General features: G+C 41.0%; 1 protein-coding gene across 3 annotated transcripts in view; it reads left to right on the forward strand.

The window, feature by feature from the left end:
* The window catches only part of LOC311150019 (ubiquitin conjugation factor E4 B-like), a 96,880-nt gene that overhangs the window by 14,534 nt on the left and 56,333 nt on the right, over nt 1–26,013 (forward strand). For 2 of the 3 annotated variants that reach the window (XM_084187259.1, XM_084187261.1), the window contains exons 3-4: nt 2,321–2,456; nt 12,665–12,755. In XM_084187259.1, coding sequence (XP_084043385.1) covers nt 2,321–2,456; nt 12,665–12,755 — 227 coding nt within the window. The remainder of the gene's footprint in view (nt 1–2,320; nt 2,457–12,664; nt 12,756–26,013) is intronic. The other variant, XM_084187260.1, reaches the window with a different exon arrangement.

Genomic DNA, 26,013 nt, shown 5'->3' on the forward strand with positions numbered 1-26,013 from the left:
AATTCACCTTTCAGCAGGATAATAACCTACAAAACAAGGCCAAATCTATACTGGAGTTGCTTACCAAGAAGACTGAATGTTCCGGAGTGGCAGAGTTACAGTTTTGACTTAAATCTACTTAGAAAATCTATGGCAAGACCTGAAAATGGTTGTCTAGCAATGATCAATAACCAATTTAAAAGATCTTGAAGAATTTTGAAAATAATAATGGGCAAAAGTTGCAATATCCAGGTGTGGAAAGCTCTTAGACTTACCCAGAAAGACTGAAATCTGTAATCGCTGCCAAAGTTGCTTTTTGACTCAGGGGTGTGAATACTTATGTAAATTAAATATGTATTTCATTTTCAATAAATTTGCTAAAACTATCTTTCATTATGGGGTATTATGTGTGTGTGTGTCGATGGGGGAGACAAATCTATTTAATCCATTTTGAATTCAGGCTGTAACACAAACAAATGTGGAATAAGTCAAGGGGTATGAATACTTTCTGGATGCACTGTAAACTACCTTGGTGACCATGAGTGAAAGCACTCTGAAATGGACCTGGGATTTGACAAGCTAAAGGCAGTGATACTGAATGCTGTTGTCATCAGAAACCGCAGCGGCATCATATTGTTGCAGCCATTGTTGCATCGGTTTGAGGAATGCTGCTTTCACAAACGCATACAGTTTTCCAGAACTTACACTATGGATTAATACAATCTCACCCCTGTTGTTTGTCCTGTTAGCTACCTTTTATGATTGACTGACAGATCCGAATTAGCATCATGCTTTAACAATAACACCCCATGTACTATTTAGCTCTGTTGGTAGAGCATGGTGCTTGTAACGTCAGGTTAATGGGTTTGTTTCCCGGGACCACCCATACGTAAAATGTATGCATGCATGACTGTGAGTTGCTTTGGATAATAGCGTCTGCTAAATGGCATATTATTATTGTATATTATATACGTATTATTTATAGATATATTATTATGTTCTATATATTATACATCTTTCCGGTAGGACAGAAGACATTCATTTTCAATAGAGGCAGTCCGCACCATTGCGGTCCAGCTGCCACACTATTCTACATGTCACAGGGGCATGTCTGTTCTACACAATGTATTTCTATTTGTCTACATTATGCCCTGCTAAACACGGTCCATATTATGACAGGGTTTCTGTAGTCAGGTGGTTATTCCTGCCCTTTCATTAGCCATCGGATATGGGCCTTAATCAGCTTTGTCCTTGACTGTCGAGTAGACAGGCTTTCCAATTCACAAAGACTTACCCAGCTGTGTGTTCAATCACCTCTGGTTGCCTACAGTACATTCGCATAGTATTCAGACCCCTTTGACTTTTTCCACATTTTGTTACGTTACAGCCTAAATTTTTTAGAAATGTTTGGAAATTTATCAAAATATAAATTAAATACAAATACCTTATTTACATAAGGATTCAGACCCTTTGCTATGAGACTTGAAATTGAGCTCTGGTGCATCCTGTTTCCATTGATCATCCTTGATGTTTCTACAACTTGATTGGAGTTCACCTGTGGTAAATTCGATTGATTGGACATGATTTGGAAAGGGACACAACTGTCTATATAAGGTCCCACAGTTGACAGTGCATGTCAGAACAAAAACCAAGCCATGAGGTCGATGGAATTTTCCGTAGAGGTCCGAGACAGGATTGTGTCGAGGCACAGATCTGGGGAAGGGTACCAAAACATTTCTGAAGCGTTCAAGGTCCACAAGAACACAGTGGCCTCCATCATTCTTAAATGGAAGAAGTTTGGATCCACCAAGACTTCTCTGGAGAGACCAGCTCTCCCCATCCAACCTGACAGAGCTTGAGAGGATCTGCAAAGAAGAATGGGAGAAACTCCCCAAATACAGGTGTGCCAAGCTTGTAGGGTCATACCCAAGAAGACTCGAGGCTGTAATCGCTGCCAAAGGTGCTTCAACAAAGTACTGAGTAAAGGGTCTGAATACTTACGTAAATGTGATATTTCCGTTTTTTATTTTTAATAAATTTGCAAACATTTCTAGACCTGTTTTTGCTTTGTCATTATGGGGTATTGTGTGTAGATTGAAGAAAAATAAAAAACATTGAATCCATTTTAGAACAAGGCTGTAACGTAACAAAATGTGGAAAAAGTGAATGGGTCTGAATACTTTCTTAATGCAATGTAGTGTACTACTTTTGACCATGACCTAAAGTAGTAGGCCATTTGGGAAAGTATATTTTTTCTTCTTCTGTTGCCATTGCTTATTTTCTTCCTGTCGTACCTGTAGCCCTTGCTTATTTGTATTTTTTCTTGTCGTACCTGTTCCAGGTGTGGCGTACTGCAGTCAGAGCAGCGAGGGCGTGAGCTCCCTCTCCAGCTCTCCCTCCAACAGCCTGGAGACCCAGTCCCAGAGTCTGTCCAGATCTCAGAGCATGGACATTGACACCGCCTCCTGTGAAAAGAGGTGAGCAACTCGGATCGGTCGTTTCAAAACCGACCCTTAGCCCCTATAGTGCCAAGCCATTCAGTTCTGAGTGGATTTGGTAGGAGGTGGAAGCAATATGGAGACTCAGAAGGAAAGATAAAGCTATTGCCAATCATACAGAAAGAGTGCGAGGGATAAACGTCCACCTCCTCTCTCGAGGAAAGGTTGGCGCTTCCAGGCAGCCGCTCGAGAGTAATGTGTTACAATGTTTGAAATTTTTTGTTTTTTTAATCTGTATTTTTTGTCGCACTGCATACATTTCCTTGCTCTTTTACGGATTAAGCATGGCTTTGATAACGATGGATTGTATAAACGTTGTGGAATGCTCATCACAATTTCTATGGATTTACAAAAAACATGCATCTCCACTGGCACCGCATATCCGAGACAAATTTCAGTGCTTCAGGGCCTCCCTAGTGGCCCAGCGTCCAGCCCCCCCCCCCCCCCCCCCCCCCTCATGTTCTCTGGCAGGCTATTCCAGAGGCTGGGGGCTTAGTAAGGCTGCCTCTCCATGCCTCTTGGTCCTAGGCTTTGGATAGTTAAAAGGCCAGTGCCAGAGGATCTGAGGGTACATAACTCATGTCTGCAATGTTTTGTAGTGATTCTTATGTTGATGATGTAAAGAATATTTGCTGGTGTGTAATGAGGAGCAACCAGATGCTGCGCTTGACACATTTTATGAAATTGCTTATTCCAGTTACTAATAAGCATGCACCCATTTAAGAAAATGACTGTTAAAACCCCTTGGATTGATGATGAATTGAAAAATGGTATGATTGAGAAGGATGAGGCAAAAGATATGGCAAGTAAGTCTGGCAGCACAACCGATTGGCAAACGTACTGCAAATTGAGAAATAATGTGACGAAACTAAATAAAAAATAAACTATACTATGAAACAAAAAGAAATCATATACGAATGATAGTAAAAAGCTTTGGAGCACCTTAAATGACATTTTGGGAAAAAATTCAAACACTGCTCCATCATTCATTGAATCAGATGGCTCATCCATCACAAAACCCACTGATATTGCTAACTACTTTAATACTTTTTTCATTAGCAAGATTAGCAAATTTAGGCATGACACACGCTGACACTACACATCTAAGTATATCTGACCAAATTATGAAAGGCAAACATTGTACTTTTGAATTCCATAAAGTGAGTGTGGAAGAGGTGAAAAAATTGTCTATCAACAATGACAAGCCACTGGGGTCTGACAACCTGAACGGAAAATTACTGAGGATAATGGCGGACGATATTGCCACTCCTATTTGCCATATCTTCAATTTAAGCCTACTAGAAAGTATGTGCCCTCATGCCTGGAGGGAAGCAAAAGTAATTCCGCTACCCAAGAATAGTAAAGCCACTTTTACTGGCTCAAATAGCCGACCAATCCACCTGTTACCAACCCTTAGTAAGCTTCTGGAAAAAATAGTTTGACCAGATACAATGCTATTTTACAGTAAAATAATTGACAACAGACTTTCAGCACGCTTATAGAGAAGGACATTCAACAAAGCACAGCACTTACACAAATGACAGGTAATTGGCTGAGAGAAATTGATGATAAAAAGATTGGGGGGGGGGGGGGCTGTTTTGTTAGACTTCTTGTTTTTTATTTAATTTAAGTGCCTTAATGTGTTTGGACCCCAGGAAGAGTAGCTGCTGCCCTGGCAGCAGCTAATGGGGATCCCTAATAATACAAATCTATTGGGGTGCACAATCAAGGATTGATTTAAAAACCAATTATCTGAAAATAAATTATAAAACTCAAAAGGCAGCCAGTGCAGAGACCTTAAAACCGGTGTAATGTGTGCTCTGTCTGGTTTTGGTCAGTACCCGTGCTGCACCATTCTGTATGTTTTGCTGTTGACCAATGGCTTTTTTGGGTAGACCAGACAGGAGAGCATTACAGTAGTCAAGCCTGATTTTAATAAAAGCATGGATGAGTCTCTTTCAACCTGAGATAGAAATGGCCGCACCTTGGCAATGTTCCTCAGGTGCTAAAAAGCTATTTTGGTCACATTTCTCGTGTAAAGATTCCTCACTCTCGCGCGCTCTCTCTCTCCCTAAGATTCTCTGTTCTTTTGCTCCAATAATGAGTACCTCGGTCTTGTCTTGATTGAGCTGGAGGAAGTTGTGAGCCATCCAAGTATTTAAATCACTAATACAGTCTAATTTATCTATGGAGTTCAAATCCTCTGGTGACACAGAAATGCAAAGTTTTGTATCGTATGCGTAGCAGTGAAAATCAATGCCGTGCTTTCTGATAATGCTGCCAATGGGTAACATACTGAACAGTACCGGACCCAAAATCGAACCATGTGGAATGCCACGTGATATCTATTTTCTCTGAGTTATGTACACCAAGGGTGGAAAAACTCTTGACCGGTTAAATAGGTCCTAAACCTCTCCAGTCTGTCCAGAAGGACATCATGGTCAATAGTGTCGAATGCAGCGCTTAAATCCAAGAGTTAGGACAGAGAGCTTTTGGCGTCTGTGTTGGCTCTAAGGTCATTTACCACTTTAACTACGGCTGTCTCTGTGCTGTGGTGGGCACGAAAACCAGATTGGAATTTATTTCAAAACAGTTGGCACTTAAATCACTTAGCTGTTTGAAAAACAATTTCTCCAGCGTTTTGCTTAAGAAGGGAAGGTTGGATATTGGCCGAAACTTGCAAAGAGCTGAAGAATCTACATTTTACTTTTCTTCATAAGGGGTTTCACCATAGCAGTTTTTAATGCAGTGGGGAAAGTGCCTGTGAGCAGGGAGTGATTAACAATAGCTTGCAATTCTTCAAATATGCTATTAAAAACTGTTTTGAAGAAGGTGATGGGGATAGGATCGAGAAGGCATGTAGAAGGCTTAAGTTGTGGTATCACTTTCCTGAGCATGTCAACAGACGACTTTACCATTTACATACAGTGCATTCAGGAAGTATTCAGACCCCTTGATTTTTTTCCACATTTTGTTACGTTACAGCCTTATTCTAAAATTGATTTAAATAGTTTTTTCCCCCTCATCAATCTACACACAATACCCCCTAATGACAAAGCAAAAACAGGTTTTTATATATTTTTGCTAATTTATTAAAAATAACAAACTGAAATATCACATTTACAGAAATATTCAGACCATTTACTCAGTACTTTGTGAAGCACCTTCGGCAGCGACTACAGCCTCGAGTCTTCTTGGGTATGACGCTACAAGCTTGGCACACCTGTATTTAGGGAGTTTCTCCCAATCTTCTCTGCAGATCCTCTCAAGCTCTGTTAGGTTGGATGCGGAGAGTCGCTGCACAGCTATTTTCAGGTCTCTCCAGAGATATTAGATCGGGTTCAAGTCTGGGCTCTGGCTGGGCCTCTCAAGGACATTCAGAGACTTGTCCCGAAGCCATTCCTGCGTTGTCTTGGCTGTGTGCTTAGGGTCGTTATCCTGTTGGAAGGTGAGCCTTCGCCCCAGTCTGAGATCCTGAACCTGCTCCAGAGCGCTTTCATCTAGGATCTCTCTGTACTTTGCTCCATTCATCTTTCACTCAATCCTGACAAGTCTCCCAGTCCCTGCCGCTAAAAAACATCCCCACAGCATGATGCTGCCACCACCATGCTTCACCGTAGGGATGATGCCAGGTTTCCTCCAGACTTGACGCTTGGCATTCAGGCCAAAAAGTTAAATATTGGTTTCATCAGACCAGAGAGACTTGTTTCTCATGGTCAGAGTCCTTTAGGTGCCTTTTGGCAAACTCCAAGTGGACTGTCATTTTCCTTTTACTGAGGAGTGGCTTCCGTCTGGCCGCTCTACCATAAAGACCTGATTGGTGGAGTGCTGCAGAGATGGTTGTCCTTCTGGAAGGTTCTCCCATCTCCACAGAGGAACTCCGGAGCTCTGTCAGAGTGACCATCAGGTTCTTGGTCACCTCCCCTGACCAAGGCCCTTCTCCCCCGATTGCTCAGTTTGGCCGGGCGGCCAGCTCTAGGAAGAGTTTGGTGGTTCCAAACTTCTTCCATTTAAGAATGATGGAGGCCACTGTGTTCTTGGGGACCTTCAAAGCTGCAGACATTTTTTTGGTACCCTTCCCCAGATCTGTGCCTCGACACAATCCTGTCTCGGAGCTCTACGGACAACTTATTCAACCACATGGCTTGGTTTTTGCTCTGACATGCGCTGTCAATTGTGGGACCTTTATATAGACAGGTGTGTGCCGTTCCAAATCATGTCCAATCTGTGGTAAATTCAATCAAGTTGTAGAAACATCTCAAGGATGATCAATTGAAACAGGATGCACCTGAGCTCAATTTCAAGTCTCATAGCAAAGGGTCTGTATACTTATGTAAATAAGGTATTTCTGTTTTTTATTTTTAATACATTTGCAAACATTTCTAGAAACCTGTTTTTTTTCTTTGTCATTATGGTGCATTGTGTGTAGAATTGATGAGGAAAACATTTAATTTAATCAATTTTAGAAGATGCCTGTAACATAACAAGATGTGGAAGGATCTGAATACTTTCTGAATGCACTGTACATTTCAAAACATCATGTAGAGTGTGTGTGTGCATCTATCAGTTACATACATGTCCGTACCTACTGTTGGATTCTAGCTTTAAATATAATTATTCATGTTACCAGACTAGAACTTATTGATTACTGTACTTGCATAAGGAATGTATATGTTGGGGTCAATGGGGGGTGGATAAGAACTAGGTGTACTGACTGAGACGAGGGAGTGCAGAACATTTACATTCTATCAAACATTGTTAAATACCATGGCTCCTAAGGAGGGAGTCAGAAGGCAACAGTCTGGTTTCAGTCACTGATAAGGTAGGACAACCGTGGATTAAAAAGAAGTGAGGAATTCGGCCCGAGGTCAGGTCAGATGAAGTGAGAAGGAACAGTCCTATTACACACACGTATACTTCCATGCCCATGAAGGTTCTACCATGAGGCAGGGCCATGACTACACCAGTGAGAGGAACCAGTTCCTGACTAGCAACATATGTATTGGCTGTCTAGATGTGCAAGGAGTTGACTCCGCCAAGAAGGAGGGTATAAATATATGTGCTTGTGTAATCATGGCTTTGTCTTTGCAGCTGTTTGACCCAGTGGGTGAATAAACTTTGAGCTTTTTCTAGTTGTCCGTGAGTTATTATTCTGTTTGTTCAGAACCTAACAAAACACACAAGTAAGTCACATAGGGGAGAGGCGTTGTGCCGTGAGGTGTTGCTTTATTAGTTTTTTTTAAACCAAGTTTGCTGTTCACTTGCGCTATATCAGATTGAAGGGAGTTCCATGCACTCATGGCTCTGTATAATACTGTACATTTCCTTGAATTTGTTCTGGACCTTGGGACTGTGAAAAGACCCCTGGTGGCATGTCTGGTGGGGTAAGTGTGTGTTTCGGTACTGTGTATAAGTTGAGTATGCAAACAATTAGAATTTCCAACAGATGAATGTTTCTTGTAGGCAGTCAGTCTTTCCTCAACTCTTAGCCAAAAGAGACTGGCATGCATAGTATTAATATTAGCCCTCTGATAACAATGAAGAGCAAGACGTGCCGCTCTGTTCTGGGCCAGCTGCAGCTTAACTAGGTCTTTCTTTGTTGCATTTGACCGTATGACTGGAAAATAATCAAGATAATATAAAACTAGAGCCTGCAGGACTTGCTTTGTGGAGTGTGGATTCCAAAAAAGCAGATCATCTTTTTATTACGGACAGACCATCTTTACAACCATTGAATTTATGTTTTGACCATGACAGTTTACAATCTAAGGTAACACCAAGTCATTTAGTCTCAACTTGTTCAACAGCCACACCATTCATTACCAGATTCAGCTGAGGTCTAAAATGTAGAGAAAGAATTGTACCAAATACAATGCTTTTCGTTTTAGAGATGTTCAGGACCAGTTTATTACTGGCCGCCCCATTCCAAAACCGACTGCAACTCTTTAAGGGTTTCAGTGACTTCGTTAGCTGTGGTTGCATATGGTTGAATCATCAGTATACATGGACACATGCTTTGTTTAATGCAAGTGTCAGGTCATTTGTGAAAAGACTGGAGGGCCTAGAGTGCTGCCATTTGGTACACCACACTTTACATGTTTCACATTAGATAAGCTTCCATTTAAAGAAAGCCCTTTGAGTTCTTTTAGATAGATAGCTCTGAATCCACGATATGGCAGAGGTTGAGAAGCCATAACACATACATTTTCTCAACAGGTGATGGTTAATAATATTAAAGGCTGCACTGAAATCTTACAGTATAGCTCCCATAATCTTCTTATCAATTTCCTTCAACCAAGCAGTCATTTGTGTCAGTGCAGTACATGTTGATTGCCCTTCTTTACAAGCATGCTGAAAGAATGGTAATTTATTTACATCGAAGTTTGTCATTATTCCTTGATAACAATAATTATTCCACCTTTCCCACACTGACTTTACACAATTCAAACGTACAATGCTTTTCATTATTTTTTTTGTTTTTATACATGAGTACGACGGCTCACTGTTCGTTGTTGACATTTCCTGCCTATGTTTGCCCACTTTGCCAATTAAGTAATCATAAAAATAATTGGCAACATCAAATGGTTTTGTGATGAATAAGCCATCTGATTCGATGAAAAATGTAGTTGAATTTATCTTTTTGCACATAATTTCATTTAAAGTACTCAAGTGTTTTTTTTTCTCCCATCATTCTTTATATCATTGATCTTGGCTTCATAATACAGTTTCTTCTTCTTTTTGTTGAGTTGAGTCACATCATTTCTCAATTTGCATTAAATCAGCCAGTCAGATGTGCAGCCAGACTTATTAGCCACTCCTTTTGTCCCATCTCTTTCAACTGTTGTTTTTCAATCCATGGAGCCTTAACGGTGCTAACAGTCAGTTTCTTACCAGGTGCATGTTTATCAATAATTGGAAGAAGCAATTTCATAAATGTATCAAATGCAGCGTCTGAATGCTCCCTATTATTCACATCAGACCAACACATATTTTTAACATCATCCACATGATCTCTTATACACTATTTTAGGCACAGCTTTTGGAACTTTGGCTTTCCTGCATCCAATGGGTATGGATACAGCTTTAGAACAAAGTTCTACAGTATTAGTAAAAATGCGATCAATACATGTGGATGATCTTGTTCCTGTAGTGTTTGTAAACACCCTGGTAGGTTGATTATTAACCTGAACCAGACTACAGGTACTGGTCACAGTGAGAAGCTTAATATGGGCTATTTTCAGCCCTTTCCTGGGTAGCTTATCAGAGATGGACATCAAATGGAAAAGCGCAAACAAAGCAAGAGAAAAAAAGATATATTCAGCAGTCCATTAATCAGTTGGTGTGTGTTGCGGGGTTGACGCTACGAACCCATATGCTTGGCTCTTTCATCTCTTCCAGGCTTTTGAGAGGGAGCCTGACATAGTGGATGTAAGCAATGTCCCAACGCACTCTCGCAGCTTTCATGGCTGGGAAAAGTTCTTTCCTCTTTTGGCGCACAGCTTCAGGATAGTCCTCGTTGAGGAAGATGTACGTTCCTCTCAAGTTCTTGGCGCTTTCCAGAACAGCTAACTTGTCCTTGAACCTCAGGATCTTGACCACTATCGGCCTGGGCCTGTCACTTGGGCCGGTGGTGGGTTTTCTAGTCCTGTGTGCGTGCTCCACCTCGATTTTCCTGTGGTCCATCTTGAGTTTCTCCGAAATCATTTCCCTCACTTTGTCCTCAGACTCCGTCCAGGTCTCTGAGGTTCTGCAATTCCGTCCACAACAATGTTGTTCCGCCTTGATTGTCCCTCGAGATAACAATGACGGAGAAATCAGATTATCATGGATTTACATACAGAACTGATGTCCTCTCAATGACTTACAGATTGCTGTCATCTTGCCTGTTTAAACTCATCTTGCTGACCCAGGGAAAACTGCAAACTGCAAACGGGATGTGCCGCTTTCCAGATCTTAGGGATAACTCCAGAAACAATTGTCAAGTTAAAAATATAGGTCAGAGGTTTTGCAATAAGTGGGGCAGAGAGCTGCAGTAAGAAGGGATCAAGTGAATCAGCCCCTTTATGTTTTTTCTTTTTACATCAATCTTTAGCAAAGCACTTAGTACATCATAGACATCATAGGGTTGAAATGAAAATAAAGTATGTGAGTCTGTTAGTGCATCATTCGCTACAATCTGTTCTGAGGTAACTAAAGGACTCCCTCTAGTGGGATGAGATTAATTTTTAGAGATTATAATTTCAAAGGTGGACAGGTGAAGCACAATGGTTATTGAAAGCATCATAATTTTTCATTTCGGCTAGAATGGGACAAAAAACCTGCTGGGACAATGATGGGGTGGAGTTTTGTTATAAAATATTTGACAATTTCCAGAAGTTGGCTGGATTACCACCACTCTCTGATACACAATTCAAGAAATATGTTGATTTTGCTTTTTTAACCAGGGATAGCTGCCAACAAGTGCTCAGCATATGTGGGAACTCCTTCAAGACTGTTGGAAAAGCATTTCAAGTGAAGCTGGTTGAGAGAATGCCAAGAGTGTGCAAAGCTGTCAAGGCAAAGGGTGGTTATTTGAAGAATCTCAAATATAAAATATATTTTGATTTGTTTAACACTTTTTTGATTACTACATGATTTCATATGTGTTATTTCATAGTTTTGATGTCTTCACTATTATTCTACAATGTAAAAATTAAGAATTTTTAGCATATGTATTAACAAAAAACAGATACCTTATTTAGCAAAGGATCTGAATACTTATGTATGAGACTCGAAGTTGAGCTCAGGTCCATCCTGTTTCCATTGATCATCCTTGAGATTTTTCTACAACTTGATTGGAGTCCATCTGTGGTAAATTCAATTGATTTGGACATGATTTGAAAAGGCACACACCTGTCTATATAAGGTCCCACAGTTGACAGTGCTTGTCAGTGCAAAAACCAAGCCATGAGGTCGAGTGTGTCGAGGCACAGATCTGGGGAAGCAATCGGGGTAGAAGAGCCTTGGTCAGGGAGGTAACTAAAATCCCGATGGTCACTCTGACATAGCTCCAGAGTTCCTCTGTGGAGATGGGAGAACCTTCCAGAAGGACAACCATCTCTGCAGCACTCCACCAATCAGGCATTTATGGTAGGTTGGCCAGACGGAAGCCGCTCCTCAGTAAAAGGCACATGACAACCCGCTTGGAGTTTGCCAAAAGGCACCTAAAGGACTCTCAGACCATGAGAAACAAGATTCTCTTGTCTGATGAAACCAATATTGAACTTTTTGGCCTGAATGCCAAGTTTTACGTCTGAAGGAAACCTGGCACCATCCCTATGGTGAAGCATGGTGGTGGCAGCATCATGCTGTGGGGATTTTTTTCAGCAGCAGAGACTGGGAGACTAGTCAGGATCGAGGGAAAGATGAATGGAGAAAAGTACAGAGATCCTTGATGAAAACCTGCTCCAGAGCGCTCAGGACCTAAGACTAGGGTGAATGTTCACCTTCTAACAGGACAACGCAGGAGTGTCTCTAAATGTCCTCGAGTGGCCCGGGCAGAGCCCGAACTTGAACCCGATCGAACATCTCCGGAGAGACCTGAAAATAGCTGATGCAGGCGACGCAGCCCATCCAACCTGACAGAGCTTGAGAGGATCTGCAGAGACGAATGGGAGAAACTCCCCAAATACAGGTGTGCCAATCTTGTAGCTGCATACACAAGATGACTTTAGGCTGTAATCACTGCCAAAACTGCTTCAACAAAGTACTGAGTAAAGGGTCTGAATACTTACGTAAATGGGATATTTCCGTTCTTTTTTTTTTAAATACATTTGCAAAAAATTTTAAAAGCCTGTTTTTGCTTTGTCATTATGGGGTATTGTGTGTAACTTGATATGGGGAGAAAAATAAACTATTTAATCAATTTTAAAATAAGGTTGTAATAAAATGTGGAAAAAGTCAAGGGGTCTGAATACTTTCCGAATGTACTGTATATGGTTTAGACTTTTAGAGGTTAACAGAAAATGACGGCCAGTGTTCTGATAAGAGGCGATAAGACTGCCACCCGCTGCTTTTAACTGTTCATCGCCACAGTGTTTTGTCCTTTGTTGGTAGAATACAGTTGATGGCCTGTTTCTGTGATTTGATGGAGGGATGAATTAATTGACCTTAATGTTGCTTTCTTCCCCTCTCTCTCTGTTGCCCAGCAGCATGTCCCAAGTGGACGTTGACTCAGGGATAGAGAACATGGAGGTGGAGGACAGTGACCGCAGGGAGAAGAGGAACCTGGCTGAAAAGGTAGGCAGGGCTCCCAATTCAAAATAGTAACACAATAGATAACAATAACGAGGCTATATCAAATCAAGCTTTATTAACACAGCACATTTCAGACATGGAATGCAATGCAATGTTCTTTACAGGACAAAACTAAAAACAATAAAAATAAAAGCTTGAAGTAATTACTACAAAACAAACGGAATGACTAAAAAGCACCCTAAGGAAAAGCAAAGATATAAATGTTTTAAGATCTCTTTTAAATAGGTCCACAGTTTCGGCCCCCCTCAGGTTCTCTGGCAGGCTATTCCAGAAGCTGTGGGCATAGTAACTAAAAGCTGCCTCTCCATGCCTCTTGGTCCTAGGCTTTGGGATAGTTAAAAGGCCAGTGCCAGAGGACCTGAGGGACCTACTGGGTACAGAACTTCAAAGCATGTCTGACATGTAATGTGTGCTCTCCATCTGGTCTTGGTCAGTACCCGTTCTGCAGCATTCTGTATGTTTTGCAGTTGACCAATGGCTTTCTTGGGTTGACCAGACAGGAGTGCATTACAGTAGTCAAGCCTGCTTGTAATAAAAGCATGGAAGAGTCTCTCTGTATCAGCCTAAAAGAGAAACTGCCGCACCATGGCAATGTTCCCCAGGTGGTAAAAAGCTAATTTGGTCACATTCCTAATGTGCGATTTTTGACATTTAGTTCAGAAATAAATTGTTTTTTACCTGGTGTTTTATCTTTATTGCCCGTGAATTAAAATGTGTGGCTAGATTCTCTCTGTGCTTTGTCTACAACAATAAGTACCTCAGTCTTGTCTTGATTTAACTGGAGGAAGTTGTGAGCCATTAAAGTATTTAAATCACTAATACGGTTTAATAATTTATCCGTGGAGCTAAAATCCTCTTGTGACATAGACATGTAAAGTTGTGAAATGTCTGCGTAGCAGTGAAAATTAATGCTGTGCTTTCTGATAACGCTGCCAATGGGTAACAAATATAAACTGAACAGTACCGGACCCAAAATCGAACCCTGTGGAACGTGATATCTATTTTCTCTGAGTTATGTTCACCAAGGGTATCAAACTCTCAACCGGTTAAATAGGTCCTAAACCAATTTAGAACTGGACTGGAGAGGCCAATCCACCTCGCTAATCTGTAAAGAAGGACATCATGGTCAACAGTGTCGAATGCAGCACTTAAATCTAAGAGTACAAGGACAGAGAGCTGTTTGGCATCTGTGTTGGCTCATTTACCACTTTAACTAAGGTTGTCTCTGTGCTGTGGTGGGCATGAAAACCAGATTGGAATTTTATATACAAGGTGTACAAGTACCGAGTCAATGTGCAGGGGTACGAGGTAGTTGAGGTAATATGTGGCTCGTTTCAGGAAACTAGGCGTATGTCGCGCGTCACTACTTCACAGGGGAGCCATTTGCACGTAAACTTTTTTTTAGCCACGGAAAAAGACAGGAACCTTCCCGCTTGCCATGATTGGCTGAGATAATGGATGGGCTGGACATGCCGAGAGATGAGTTCGGATTGGTCTGCCATATAGCATGCTTCTGTCTATAACATGAGCTTGTCAGTATGTGTAGGTAATCCTTTCTAATGTGTTTTATTTTTTAAAAAGATATCACGTAGTAGAATTGCAAAAGTGTTGCTCTTCACTTTCTGGAGGACTGAGTTTTGAAATCAGTGGAATGCCCAGTGGAATTAGTGTATGATAGCTAAGGAATTCTTAAAACTAAGGGCAACCATGGCATCCGTGACAGAGAGGGAGAGGCGTCATCCATGTATACGGGTAAGATAGTCTAGCTAGCTACATTTTCAGATATTACACGCTTCTAATTTTGTCAGAAAGTCATTTTCATTTCAAGTTAAAGTGTACTGTTAGCTTTCTAGGTAACTTTAGCTGGCTGGCTCGCTAGCTAACGTTACATGCATGATCTGTGTAGTAATATTATTTGTATCTCAGCCATTTGCATGGCTAGTTATAGCCTAGTAATGTTAGCTAGCTAACATTGAACCTGGTTGGTTAGCTACCTGCAGATTCATGCAGGGTAGTAACGTTATGAGTTGGGATTATGGTTCATTGTTTAGCTAGCTAGTTACATGTCTAAACAAGAGTCCACTATGCAAGTAACCATTTCAGTAGAATGTTCATGATGTATCTGCGACAACTGTCGATAGACGTAGCTGGTAAATTCGCTCTGGCTATCTACTCCGATTTCAGAGCACTCTCGTCTGAGTGTGCCAGAGCGCAGAATAACTGACGAATTTACGAACGCTCAACACCCGTTGAATATGGCCGGTGTCAGTAAACGTTGACAAAAAAAGCGTAATTAAATTGTTGCCAGCAGCACAGTTAGTCACCAACGCTCTGGATAACATAACAACAGCCTAACCAGCTCTACTAGGGTGAGTTTAAATGGTCAGAGTGAGCTATTCTCTCATTTGTGTCTGGAAGTAGCTAGCATGATAGCCAACGTTAGCCAGTTTGCTTGGGTGCTTGACTGCTGTTGTTGGGTCAGAACGCTCGGATCAACCCTACTCCTCGGCCAGAGCGTCCAGTGTGCGCTCTGAACGCTCCGATAGCGAAGCGCTCTGAATTTACGAACTGACAATCTGACAACGCTCTGAGTTTACAAACGCCCAGTGCACTCTGAGCCCACTCTGGCACTCCAGATTGAATTTACGAACACACCCGTAGTATAAACCAGCCTTTAGTCTTGAAATCTTTGGTTGTTTAGTACATGGCCTCACATGTGAGTCCTTAAAGAGATGGGTGGGGCTAAGGCTAAAAAGGGTGTGAATGATGCTGAATGGGTGTAGACGAAGAGCTCTCCAGTAGGTTTACCAAAACATTCAAGGGCCATTTTCTCTTAAGTGTAACAGTACTCTTCTTGCGTTGTGTACAATCATCGACACGGACTCGAACTTGTAGCGCCAGTCATGGAGATTTATTCTGATAGAAACAGCACACAATTGCACGTCATGCAATGCACGGCTCACCATCCAAATCTGCACTCACACACGCTGGTTTGGTGCTTGTTCACTGGGGCAACGTAGTTACCAAAATAATATAACTATTACCATACACAATAATAATATAATATTTGTAACAATGTACCTGATAGAAACAGCACACAATTGCACGTCATGCAATGCACGGCTCACCATCCAACTCTGCACTCACGCACTGTACAAAATATACGAAACCCCCCCACCAGACACAGTAAGTTGCTAGCTAACATTAGCTGGAATTCTCTACAACAAAATGCACAACAAATATTCACAAAATACGCTGCATCTTATGTGTGACGTTCTAATAATATTTACAAATAACTTGATATAAATGGTACATTCAAATCATCACTCGGGAGTATAAAAATCACTTTTGACGTACAGTGCTTTACAACCCACAATCTACCACTGGTTTGGTGCTTGTTCACTGGGACGATTCTAACTTAAACATCCTCCCTCGTAAGCAAGCCATGCAAACCAGCCAATAAGATGCCATGTTGAGTAGGTGAAGGCAAGACAAAATTAAAACCAAAAACCCATTGGCAATAAAGTGGCAAGGGGAATCACCAATATAACCCTGTTACATGAGCGAGGTTACAAGTTTATCAACTTTCAAAGCAGAATTACTTTCCCATTGTTCCTCAACTGTAGTGTATGATATACAATTTTCTAGCTCTGAGTCTCTACTTTTATCCAATGTAAAAAACAGAATTTCAAAATGTCCTTCATAAGATCGTGCCGGTCGGTCACATATGTACATGTAGTTAGGGGTAAAAGTGACTAGGCAATCAGGATGGATGATAAACAGAGTAGCAGCAGTGAATGTGAAGTGTAAAAGTGTGTGTGTATGTAGTGTTGGAGTGTCAGTGTGAGCGTGTGTGTCGAGTCCAGTGAGTGTGCATAGAGTCAATGCAAGAGAGTCAGTGCAAAAAGTGGTCAATGCAAATAGTCCGGGTAGCCTTTGATAAACTGTTCAGCAGTCTTATGGCTTTGGGGTAGAAGCTGTTCAGGTGCCTTTTGGTCCCAGACTTGGCGCTCCGGTACCTCTTGCCGTGCGGTAGCAGAGTGAACAGTCTATGGCTTGGGTCGCTGGCGTCTTTCCAAATTTCCCGAACCTTCTCCTGACAGCCTGGTATAGAGGTCCTGGAGCTCGGCCACTGTGATGTAATGGGCTGTCCGCACCACCCTCTGTAGCGCCTTGCAGTTGGATGACAAGCAGTTGCCATACCAAGCAGTGATGCAGCCAGTCAAGATGCTGTCAGTGGTGCAGCTGTATAACTTTTTGAGGGTCTGAGGGCCCATGCCAGATCTTTTCAGCCTCCTAAGGGGGAGGAGGCATTGTCGTGACTTCTTCACGACTGTGTTGGTGTGTATGGACCATGTTAATTCCTTAGTGATGTGGAGACCGAGGAACTAGACGCTATCGACCCGCTCCACTACAGCCCTGTGGATGGGGCATGCTCGGCCCTCCGTTTCCTGTAGTCCATGATCAGCTCTTTTGTCTTGCTGACGTTAAGGGAGAGGTTGTTGTCATGGCACCACACTGCCAGGTCACTGACCTCCTCTCTATAGGCTGTCTCATCGTCGTCAGGCCTACCTCCGTCGTGTCATCCGCTAACTTAATGATGGTGTTGGAGTCGTGGGCGGACACGCAGTTGTGGGTGAACAGGGAGTACTGGAGGGGACTGAACACACACCAATGAAGGGCCCCAATGTTGAGGGTCAGCGTGGAAGATGTGTTGCCGACTACGGCTGACCCCATTTAGTCGACTGGTCAATTTGTTTGGTCGATAGGCTGTTGGCCGACCAAGATTTCTTTAGTCCAGCTGTCAGTTGCAAATATAAATGTTTTCCATGGTGCCCGTCTGAGTGGACTAATCCATTGCTGAAGCTGTGGGGATGGCACAGTCCATCACTAAGATATTTTCTACTGAAATTGTATATGGTTATATTATGTAAGAACAATGGTGCAACACTAATACAAATAATATTTTATAACAAATTCGCTTTCTCACTCGTTGGATAGGCCATGTCACTATTTGCATAATAGCAAAGTTAACCAGCATATTGGTGTTGAGAACAATGCGGCGGAGGCAGCAGCGGAGTGAGGAGATTAGAAAACATCCCATGCCTTAATTGTCTAAGAAAATTGGAGAGAGGAAACCACAACATAATTAGGTCTATAATCAATAGTTTAACTGTTAAATATGGCTGACTTTATAAATCATCCATTTACAGTACCAGTCACAAGTTTGGACACAGCTACTCATTCAAGGGTTTTTCTTTATTTTTACTATTTTCTACATTGTAGAATAATAGTGAAGACATCAAAACTATGGAATCATGTAGTAACCAAAAAAGTAACCAAATATTTTATATTTGAGATTCTTCAAATAGCCACCCTTTGCCTTGATGACAGCTTTGCACACTCTTGGCATTCTCTCAACCAGCTTCATGAGGTAGTCACCTGGAATGCATTTCAATTAATAGGTGTGAATTTCTTTCCTTCTTAATGCGTTTGAGCCAATCAGTTGTGTTGTGACAAGGTAGGGGTGGTATGCAGAAGATTTGGTAATAGACCAAGTCCATATTATGGTAAGAACAGCTCAAATAAGCAGAGAAATGACAGTCCCACATTACTTTAAGACATGAAGGTCAGTCAATCCGGAACATTTCAAGAACTTTGAAAGTTTTTTCAAGTGCAGTCGCAAAAACCATCAAGCGCTATGATGAAATTGGCTTTCATGAGGATGGCCACAGGAAAGGAAGACCCAGAGTTACCTCTGCTGCAGAGGATAAGTTCATTAGAGTTACCATCCTCAGATTGCAGCCCAAATAAATGCTTCACAGAGTTCAAGTATCAGACACATCAACTGTTCAGAGGAGACTGCGTGAATCAGGCCTTCATGGTTGATCTGCTGCAAAGAAACCACTACTAAAGGACACCAATAATAAGAAGAGACCTGCTTGGGCCAAGAAACGTGAGCAATGGACATTAGACCAGTGGAAATCTGTCCTTTGGTCTGATGAGTCCAAATTTGATATTTTTGGTTCCAACCGCCGTGTCTTTGTGAGACGCAGAGTAGGTGAACGGATGATCTCCGCATGTGTGGTTCCCACCGTGAAGCATGGAGGAGAAGGTGTGATGGTGTGGGGGTGCTTTGCTGGTGACACTGGCTGCGATTTATTTAGAATTCAAGGCACATTTAACCAGCATGGCTACCACATCATTCTGCAGCGATACGCCATCCCATCTGGTTTGCGCTTAGTGGGACTACATTTGTTTTTCAACAGGACAATGACCCAAAACACACCTCCAGGTTGTGTAAGGGCTATTTGACCAAGGAGAGGGATGGAGTGCTCCATCATATGACCTGGCCTCCACAATCATCCGACCTCAACCCAATTCAGATGGTTTATAAGTCGCTCTGGATAAGAGCGTCTGCTAAATGATGTATATGTAAGAACCCTTGAATGAGTAGGTGTTCTAAAACTTTTGACTGGTAGTGTAGATATCATTTTTTTCTCATTATCAATAGCCTACTTTAGATATTAGATATAATAGCGACAACAAAGAATTTCATAATCAGAATGTAATCCTTGAGCATATAAATCGTGTTTGCATGTGAAAATGTCTGTACATAAATACATTTTGATTAATTCAAATGCTAATGTATTTATGGACCCTCTGTAGCTCAGTTGGTAGAGCATGGCGCTTGCTACGCCAGGGTTGTGGGTTTGTTTCACACAGGGGGCCAGTATAAAAAAAGTATGAAAATGTATGCACTCACTACTGTAAGTCGCTCTGGATAAGAGCATCTGCTAAATGAGTAAAATGTAAATGTAAAAATGTTTGGGATGAGTTGGACCGCAGAGTGAAGGAAAAGCAGCCAACAAGTGCTCAGCATATGTGGGAACTCCTTCAAGACTGTTGAAAAAGTATTCCTCATGAAGCTGGTTGAGAGAATTTTGATTTGTTTAACACTTTGTTTACTACATGATTCCATATGTGTTATTTCAGAGTTTTGATGTCTTCACTATTATTCTACAATGTAGAAAATAGTAAAAATAAAGAAAAACCCTGGTACTGTAGGTGTTCTTCTTATCCAGGTGGGAGAGGGCAGTGTGGAGTGCAATAGAGAGTGTAATCTGTGAATCTGTTACGTCAGTGGTTTCATGATGTATGTGAAAAGAAATTTCATTTTGATACGCCTGTCATTGTAGAAAAAAGAAATCAATTGTTCAGTCTCAAAGAAAAATACATAATTTGGGTCATAATAAGTATATATATTTTTTGCATTGTCAGAGAGCTATGTTCGACTTTGATAATATGAAGACCTTGCTTCTGCTGGTAACAATAGGTTTTGAGTGACCTACTTTTAGTTTTAGTTATCAAAAGGCCTCACTATAATCCCTAAATTAAAATAAAACAAGCAAATGCACATGTTGCCTTGCAATAAAAAATGAATGGAAGGTCCATCATTGATGTAGAATAGATCTCTCCACAATTGCACAATATATCGACAAGTAAAATGTCTGTGCATTGATGACTCTGGCATTGAATATTCTTGAGATCTGTATGCCCTGGTTTGCCTCACTGATTATGATCAAATCCTTCAACTCCTCCCTACTCCATCTCCACATGGCTGTAGAACTTAAATGCTCTGAACAGATACATTTCTCTATGCCAATGGTCTTCGAAAGCTCTCTGAAAACACCCCTGTCAGCGTACGTGATACAGCCCAGGTTTGTATCTCTAATTCTGGGTGTACACTACACAACTTTCAAAATCCTAACATCGCTGGGCCTCATTAAAGGCTACATTATTTTTTCCCGGTATGCGGGCTCTAACCATCGGAGAAGCTCTCACATTTAACGATTCTGTCAAGCCAAATCGTAGTGAACTAGTAATCAGTATAGTACTGGCGGCCGCGGGTGTTTTTTATTTGGCCCCCCCAACACTTTTTATTTTATATATATATATATACACACACACACACACAGTGGGGAGAACAAGTATTTGATACACTGCCGATTTTGCAGGTTTTCCTACTTACAAAGCATGTAGAGGTCTGTAATTGTTATCATAGGTACACTTCAACTGTGAGAGACGGAATCTAAAACAAAAATCCAGAAAATCACATTGTATGACTTTTAAGTAATTAATTTGCATTTTATTGCATGACATAAGTATTTGATCACCTACCAACCAGTAAGAATTCCGGCTCTCACAGACCTGTTAGTTTTTCTTTAAGAAGCCCTCCTGTTCTCCACCCATTGCCTGTATTAACTGCACCTGTTTTAACTCGTTACCTGTATAAAAGACACCTGTCCACACACTCAATCAAACAGACTCCAACCTCTCCACAATGGCCAAGACCAGAGAGCTGTGTAAGGACATCAGGGATAAAATTGTAGACCTGCACAAGGCTGGGATGGGCTACAGGACAATAGGCAAGCAGCTTGGTGAGAAGGCAACAACTGTTGGCGCAATTATTAGAAAATGGAAGAAGTTCAATATGACGGTCAATCACCCTCGGTCTGGGGCTCCATGCAAGATCTCACCTCGTGGGGCATCAATGATCATGAGGGAGGAAGGTGAGGGATCAGCCCAGAACTACACGGCAGGACCTGGTCAATGACCTGAAGAGAGCTGGGACCACAGTCTCAAAGAAAACCATTAGTAACACACACCACGCCGTCATGGATTAAAATCCTGCAGCGCACGCAAGGTCCCCCTGCTCATGTCAGCGCATGTCCAGGCCTGTCTGAAGTTTGCCAATGACCATCTGGATGATCCAGAGGAGGAATGGGAGAAGGCCATGTGGTCTGATGAGACAAAAATAGAGCTTTTTGGTCTAAACTCCACTCGATGTGTTTGGAGGAAGAAGAAGGATGAGTATAACCCCAAGAACACCATCCCAACCGTGAAGCATGGAGGTGGAAACATCATTCTTTGGGGATGCTTTTCTGCAAAGGGGACAGGACGACTGCACCGTATTGAGGGGAGGATGGATGGGGCCATGTATCGCGAGATCTTGGCCAATAACCTTCTTCCCTCAGTAAGAGCATTGAAGATGGGTCGTGGCTGGGTCTTCCAGCATGACAACGACCCGAAACACACAGCCAGGGCAACTAAGGAGTGGCTCCGTAAGAAGCATCACAAGGTCCTGGAGTGGCCTAGCCAGTCTCCAGACCTGAACCCAATACAAAATCTTTGGAGGGAGCTGAAAGTCCGTATTGCCCAGCGACAGCCCGGAAACCTGAAGGATCTGGAGAAGGTCTGTATGGAGGAGTGGGCCAAAATCCCTGCTGCAGTGTGTGCAAACCTGGTCAAGACCTACAGGAAACGTATTATCTCTGTAATTGCAAACAAAGCTTTCTGTACCAAATATTAAGTTCTGCTTTTCTCACAGTTGAAGTGTACCTATGATAAAAATTACAGACCTCTACATGCTTTGTAAGTAGGAAAACCTGCAAAATCGGCAGTGTATCAAATACTTGTTCTCCCACTGTGTATATATATATATTTATTTATTTTTTAGCCATTTAGCAGATGCTCTTATCCAGAGCGACTACAGTTAGTGAGTGCATACATTTTCATACTTGTCCCCCGTGGGAATCGAACCCACAACCCTGGCGTTGCAAGCGCCATGCTCTACCAACTGAGCTACACGGGACTGTATAAAAAATATTATTTTTCATTGTTGGACATAAGACTGTAATAACACCAGGAAATCAGCTCTAAGTGATTTTAATTTTGGAAATCTCGTCTCAAATATTGCCACGCATAATAGAGACACGTGATCGTATACAAATGTAAGCAAGGTTTGAAATGATTGTTTTAGTCAAATACATTTAAAAGTTGCTTGCAGGATGCTGCGGAATGGTATGGTATGTTGGAGTGCATGACCTCATAGTATTTTACTGTCAGCCATTGTTGCCATTAATGCTAGTTTGACCAACAAAGGGCAACTTAGAGGGCGTCTTTATGAAGCTTGTTGGTGCTTGCTTACTTTTCCATGCAGGCCAGACGTTTTGATTGCTATACCCTATCCGAAAGAGCATATTCCAAGGTTTTTAATGAACCCAGTTTTGCCAAACAACACAAAATGATTTACAGATGGTCTCTTTCAAAATAGAGCGTTTTCCTAGAATAACCGTAGCTCCATGCCTACTGATGACAATCAGCAAATACCCATTTGGGGAAAATATCCTTTCTGTTATATTCCATCATATTCATATTGTAAAGGGTTGCGGAATATAAGCATGTGATTTTTGCTAAATTAACAAGTTAATTTCATTGACATGGCACAGCCATAGTCAGCTACTCTAGCACAGATAAATACATCTTAAAACATGCTATTCTGTTCTTTTGAAATAAATTGTCTTCGTGCCATGTTTTTTATGACCTCCTTAAACACAATATTAATGGATTTCTTTGTGATCTGTGTATATTAAATTGATTTATTAGACTGGCGGCTATTGGTAGGCTACTCATTGAGTCTCGGATATTGTATTGTTAATATGCATATGGTGCAGCAGACCTTCATGGCGCTTTGAGGATGAAATGCTCAGAAAGTTTTAGTCTTTTATAATATTTATCTCAATATAGGCCTACTGCTAGAGTGTAAAATACACATATTTAGGAAAAGTCAGGGACAGGTGGGTTCACGAATGCATTTGACTGTTTGTAATATTGGTTGTACTAAAAACTTGAAATCCTTTTTTGTTAGGACCGACTATATGGGATTGATTATAATAGATTATAATATGTTGTAAATCATTATTGTATTTGTTGTGCTGTTTATACTGTTAAAAATGTAGCTTATTAATTGTATTAATATTATGGTGTTCCTATTCGACGAAAAATGAAAATGCATTTTACAGTAGCCTTTGTATGCCTCAGGGTTTCCGTTAGGAAAATATTGCGCTGTACAACGTGACCGGTCGGGAGTAGGCCTAGGCTACTAAGCGACTGCGAGTGAAGAGTAAAATAATCCTAACATTTCCACAGCCTAATTGTAGGCTAACCAATATCCAAACAGCGATTCAGTGAAAATAAAAATCTGATTTAATTTATCGAGACCAGTCTCCATGCTTGTCTCAAAACGGCGCGAAACGGTGCTCAAATAGTTGACCACACATTGCTTCAAATCCTATTATAACAATTGGATGACTTTGGGAGTTTCAGTAAACAACAATGTGTTGCCTTAAGTTGCATTAACCTACTTTATTCCAATATTTCCATCATTCAGTGATATTTATTCCCATAGTAATTTGTTATGGCTCCGTCCAGATGTGGTTAGAAAACAGTGCATTTGGTGGGCTATGACATGCCTCACGAACAAACACCCATTAATATATTTAAAGTCCCTAACCTAGGCAAGAGTCCTGCTGATAGCCTATCAAGGGTGGATGGCTTCTTTTGTATTCCAATTTATTGTAAAGGCTGCTAAACTATTTACACCTGGCCCACAGCCTTGTTGCGTACTTAGTGCACTTAACCTCTACGGGATCGATGTCCCGTATATGGGACGGTTGAGCTAACGTGCGCTAATGTGATTAGCATGACTGTTGTATATAAAAGCAAACTTTCCAGGACATAGACATGTCGTATATGGGCAGAAAGCTTAAATTCTTGTTAATCTAACTGAACGGTCCAATTTACAGTAGCTATTACAGTGAAAAAAGACCATGCTATTGTTTGAGGAGAGTGCACAAAAAAAAAATTATCACGGCAACTGGTATGATACATTCACCTCTGAAGGTTAAATAATGTACCTACATTCAGTAATTTTGCTCTGATTTGTCATCCTAAGGGTACCAGAGATAAAATGTAGCATAGTTTTGTTTGATAAAATCCATTTTTATATTCAAATGTAGGAACTGGGTTCTACAGTGTGAACCCTTGCTGTCTCTGGCGCCACACCCACCCCGCCCGGCCGTCTAGATGTGTGAAAGTCAAATCAAATCAAATCAAATCAAATTTTATTGGTCACATGCGCCGAATACAACAGGTGCAGACATCACAGTGAAATGCTTACTTACAAAAAGTTAGTGTATAAGCTAATGATCCATCATGTATGACATTCCTGGGAGTGTGTAAACTTACATTTTGTATTACCATATAATTGTTCTGTATAGTTATGTACTTGAAAATGTATCAATTGACCAATTCGGGAACATTTGGGCAGACTTGATATAAAATAGTCCAGTATTGCAACACTTCACTGGATCAATCTGAAACTTTGCACACACACTGCTGCCATCTAGTGGCCAATATCTAAATTGCGCCTAAACTGCAATATTATATTGTGGCCTTTCACTTGCATTTCAAAGATGATGGAACAAAAAAATTAATAGAAAACCCATGTTTTTTTGTTTGTATTATCTTTTACCAGATCTAATGTGTTACATTCTCCTACATTAATTTCACATTTCCACAAACTTCAAAGTGTTTCCTTTCAAATTGTATCAAGAATATGCATATCCTTGCTTCAGGTCCCGAGCTACAGGCAGTTAGATTTGGGTATGTCATTTTATGCAAAAATTGAAAAAAGGGTCCGATCCTTAAGAGGTAAAACTCCATTCTCCGCCTGACTCTCTAACAAATGCCACCAGATGCTTCTTTCTATTGTTGTTATCTATTCGGTAACATTCCACAGGTAAATCTAATAAATAAAACGCATACATTAAATAGCTCGGGTCTTGAGAATATGTTAAACCTTTTTTATTTTTATTTTACTGTGCTTAGTAGCCGAGGCTATATGGCTACGCTATTAACTTGTTAATTTAGCAGACATTACTAAAAATATAATGGAAAAGAACAGAACATTTTTGTTTCTCTTAGAATAAAAACCTTAGTATAACAACAGTTTTATTAAGTAATAAGCTACAGTCCAGTTGCAGCTGCTTCTGACAAAGTAGAAACAAGTGCCTTTATTTTGTGTTTGTGCACGTGGGACAGAGGAAGAGCAATTCTTACACTATTGTTCTTAATTCAATCACCCTCTTCTTCGTCATCCTCATCATTCAGTTAATTCAAATTCAATTGTAATACATTTTGTACCTCCAATTCAACTCCAAATTGTTTTTGCCTGCTCTCCAAGGTGATAACTTGAAATAACATGATATAGGTTAATTCAATAATCGAAAGGAAAAATTTGATTATTTATTAGCCTAGTGGAAAGTATTTTAGACATACAGTTGAAGTTGGAAGTTTACATACACTTAGGTTGGAGTCATTAAAACTAATTTTTCAA

This window comes from Coregonus lavaretus, assembly GCF_964263955.1.
Source record: "Coregonus lavaretus genome assembly, chromosome: 22".
NCBI classification, from domain to species: Eukaryota; Metazoa; Chordata; class Actinopteri; order Salmoniformes; family Salmonidae; genus Coregonus; species Coregonus lavaretus.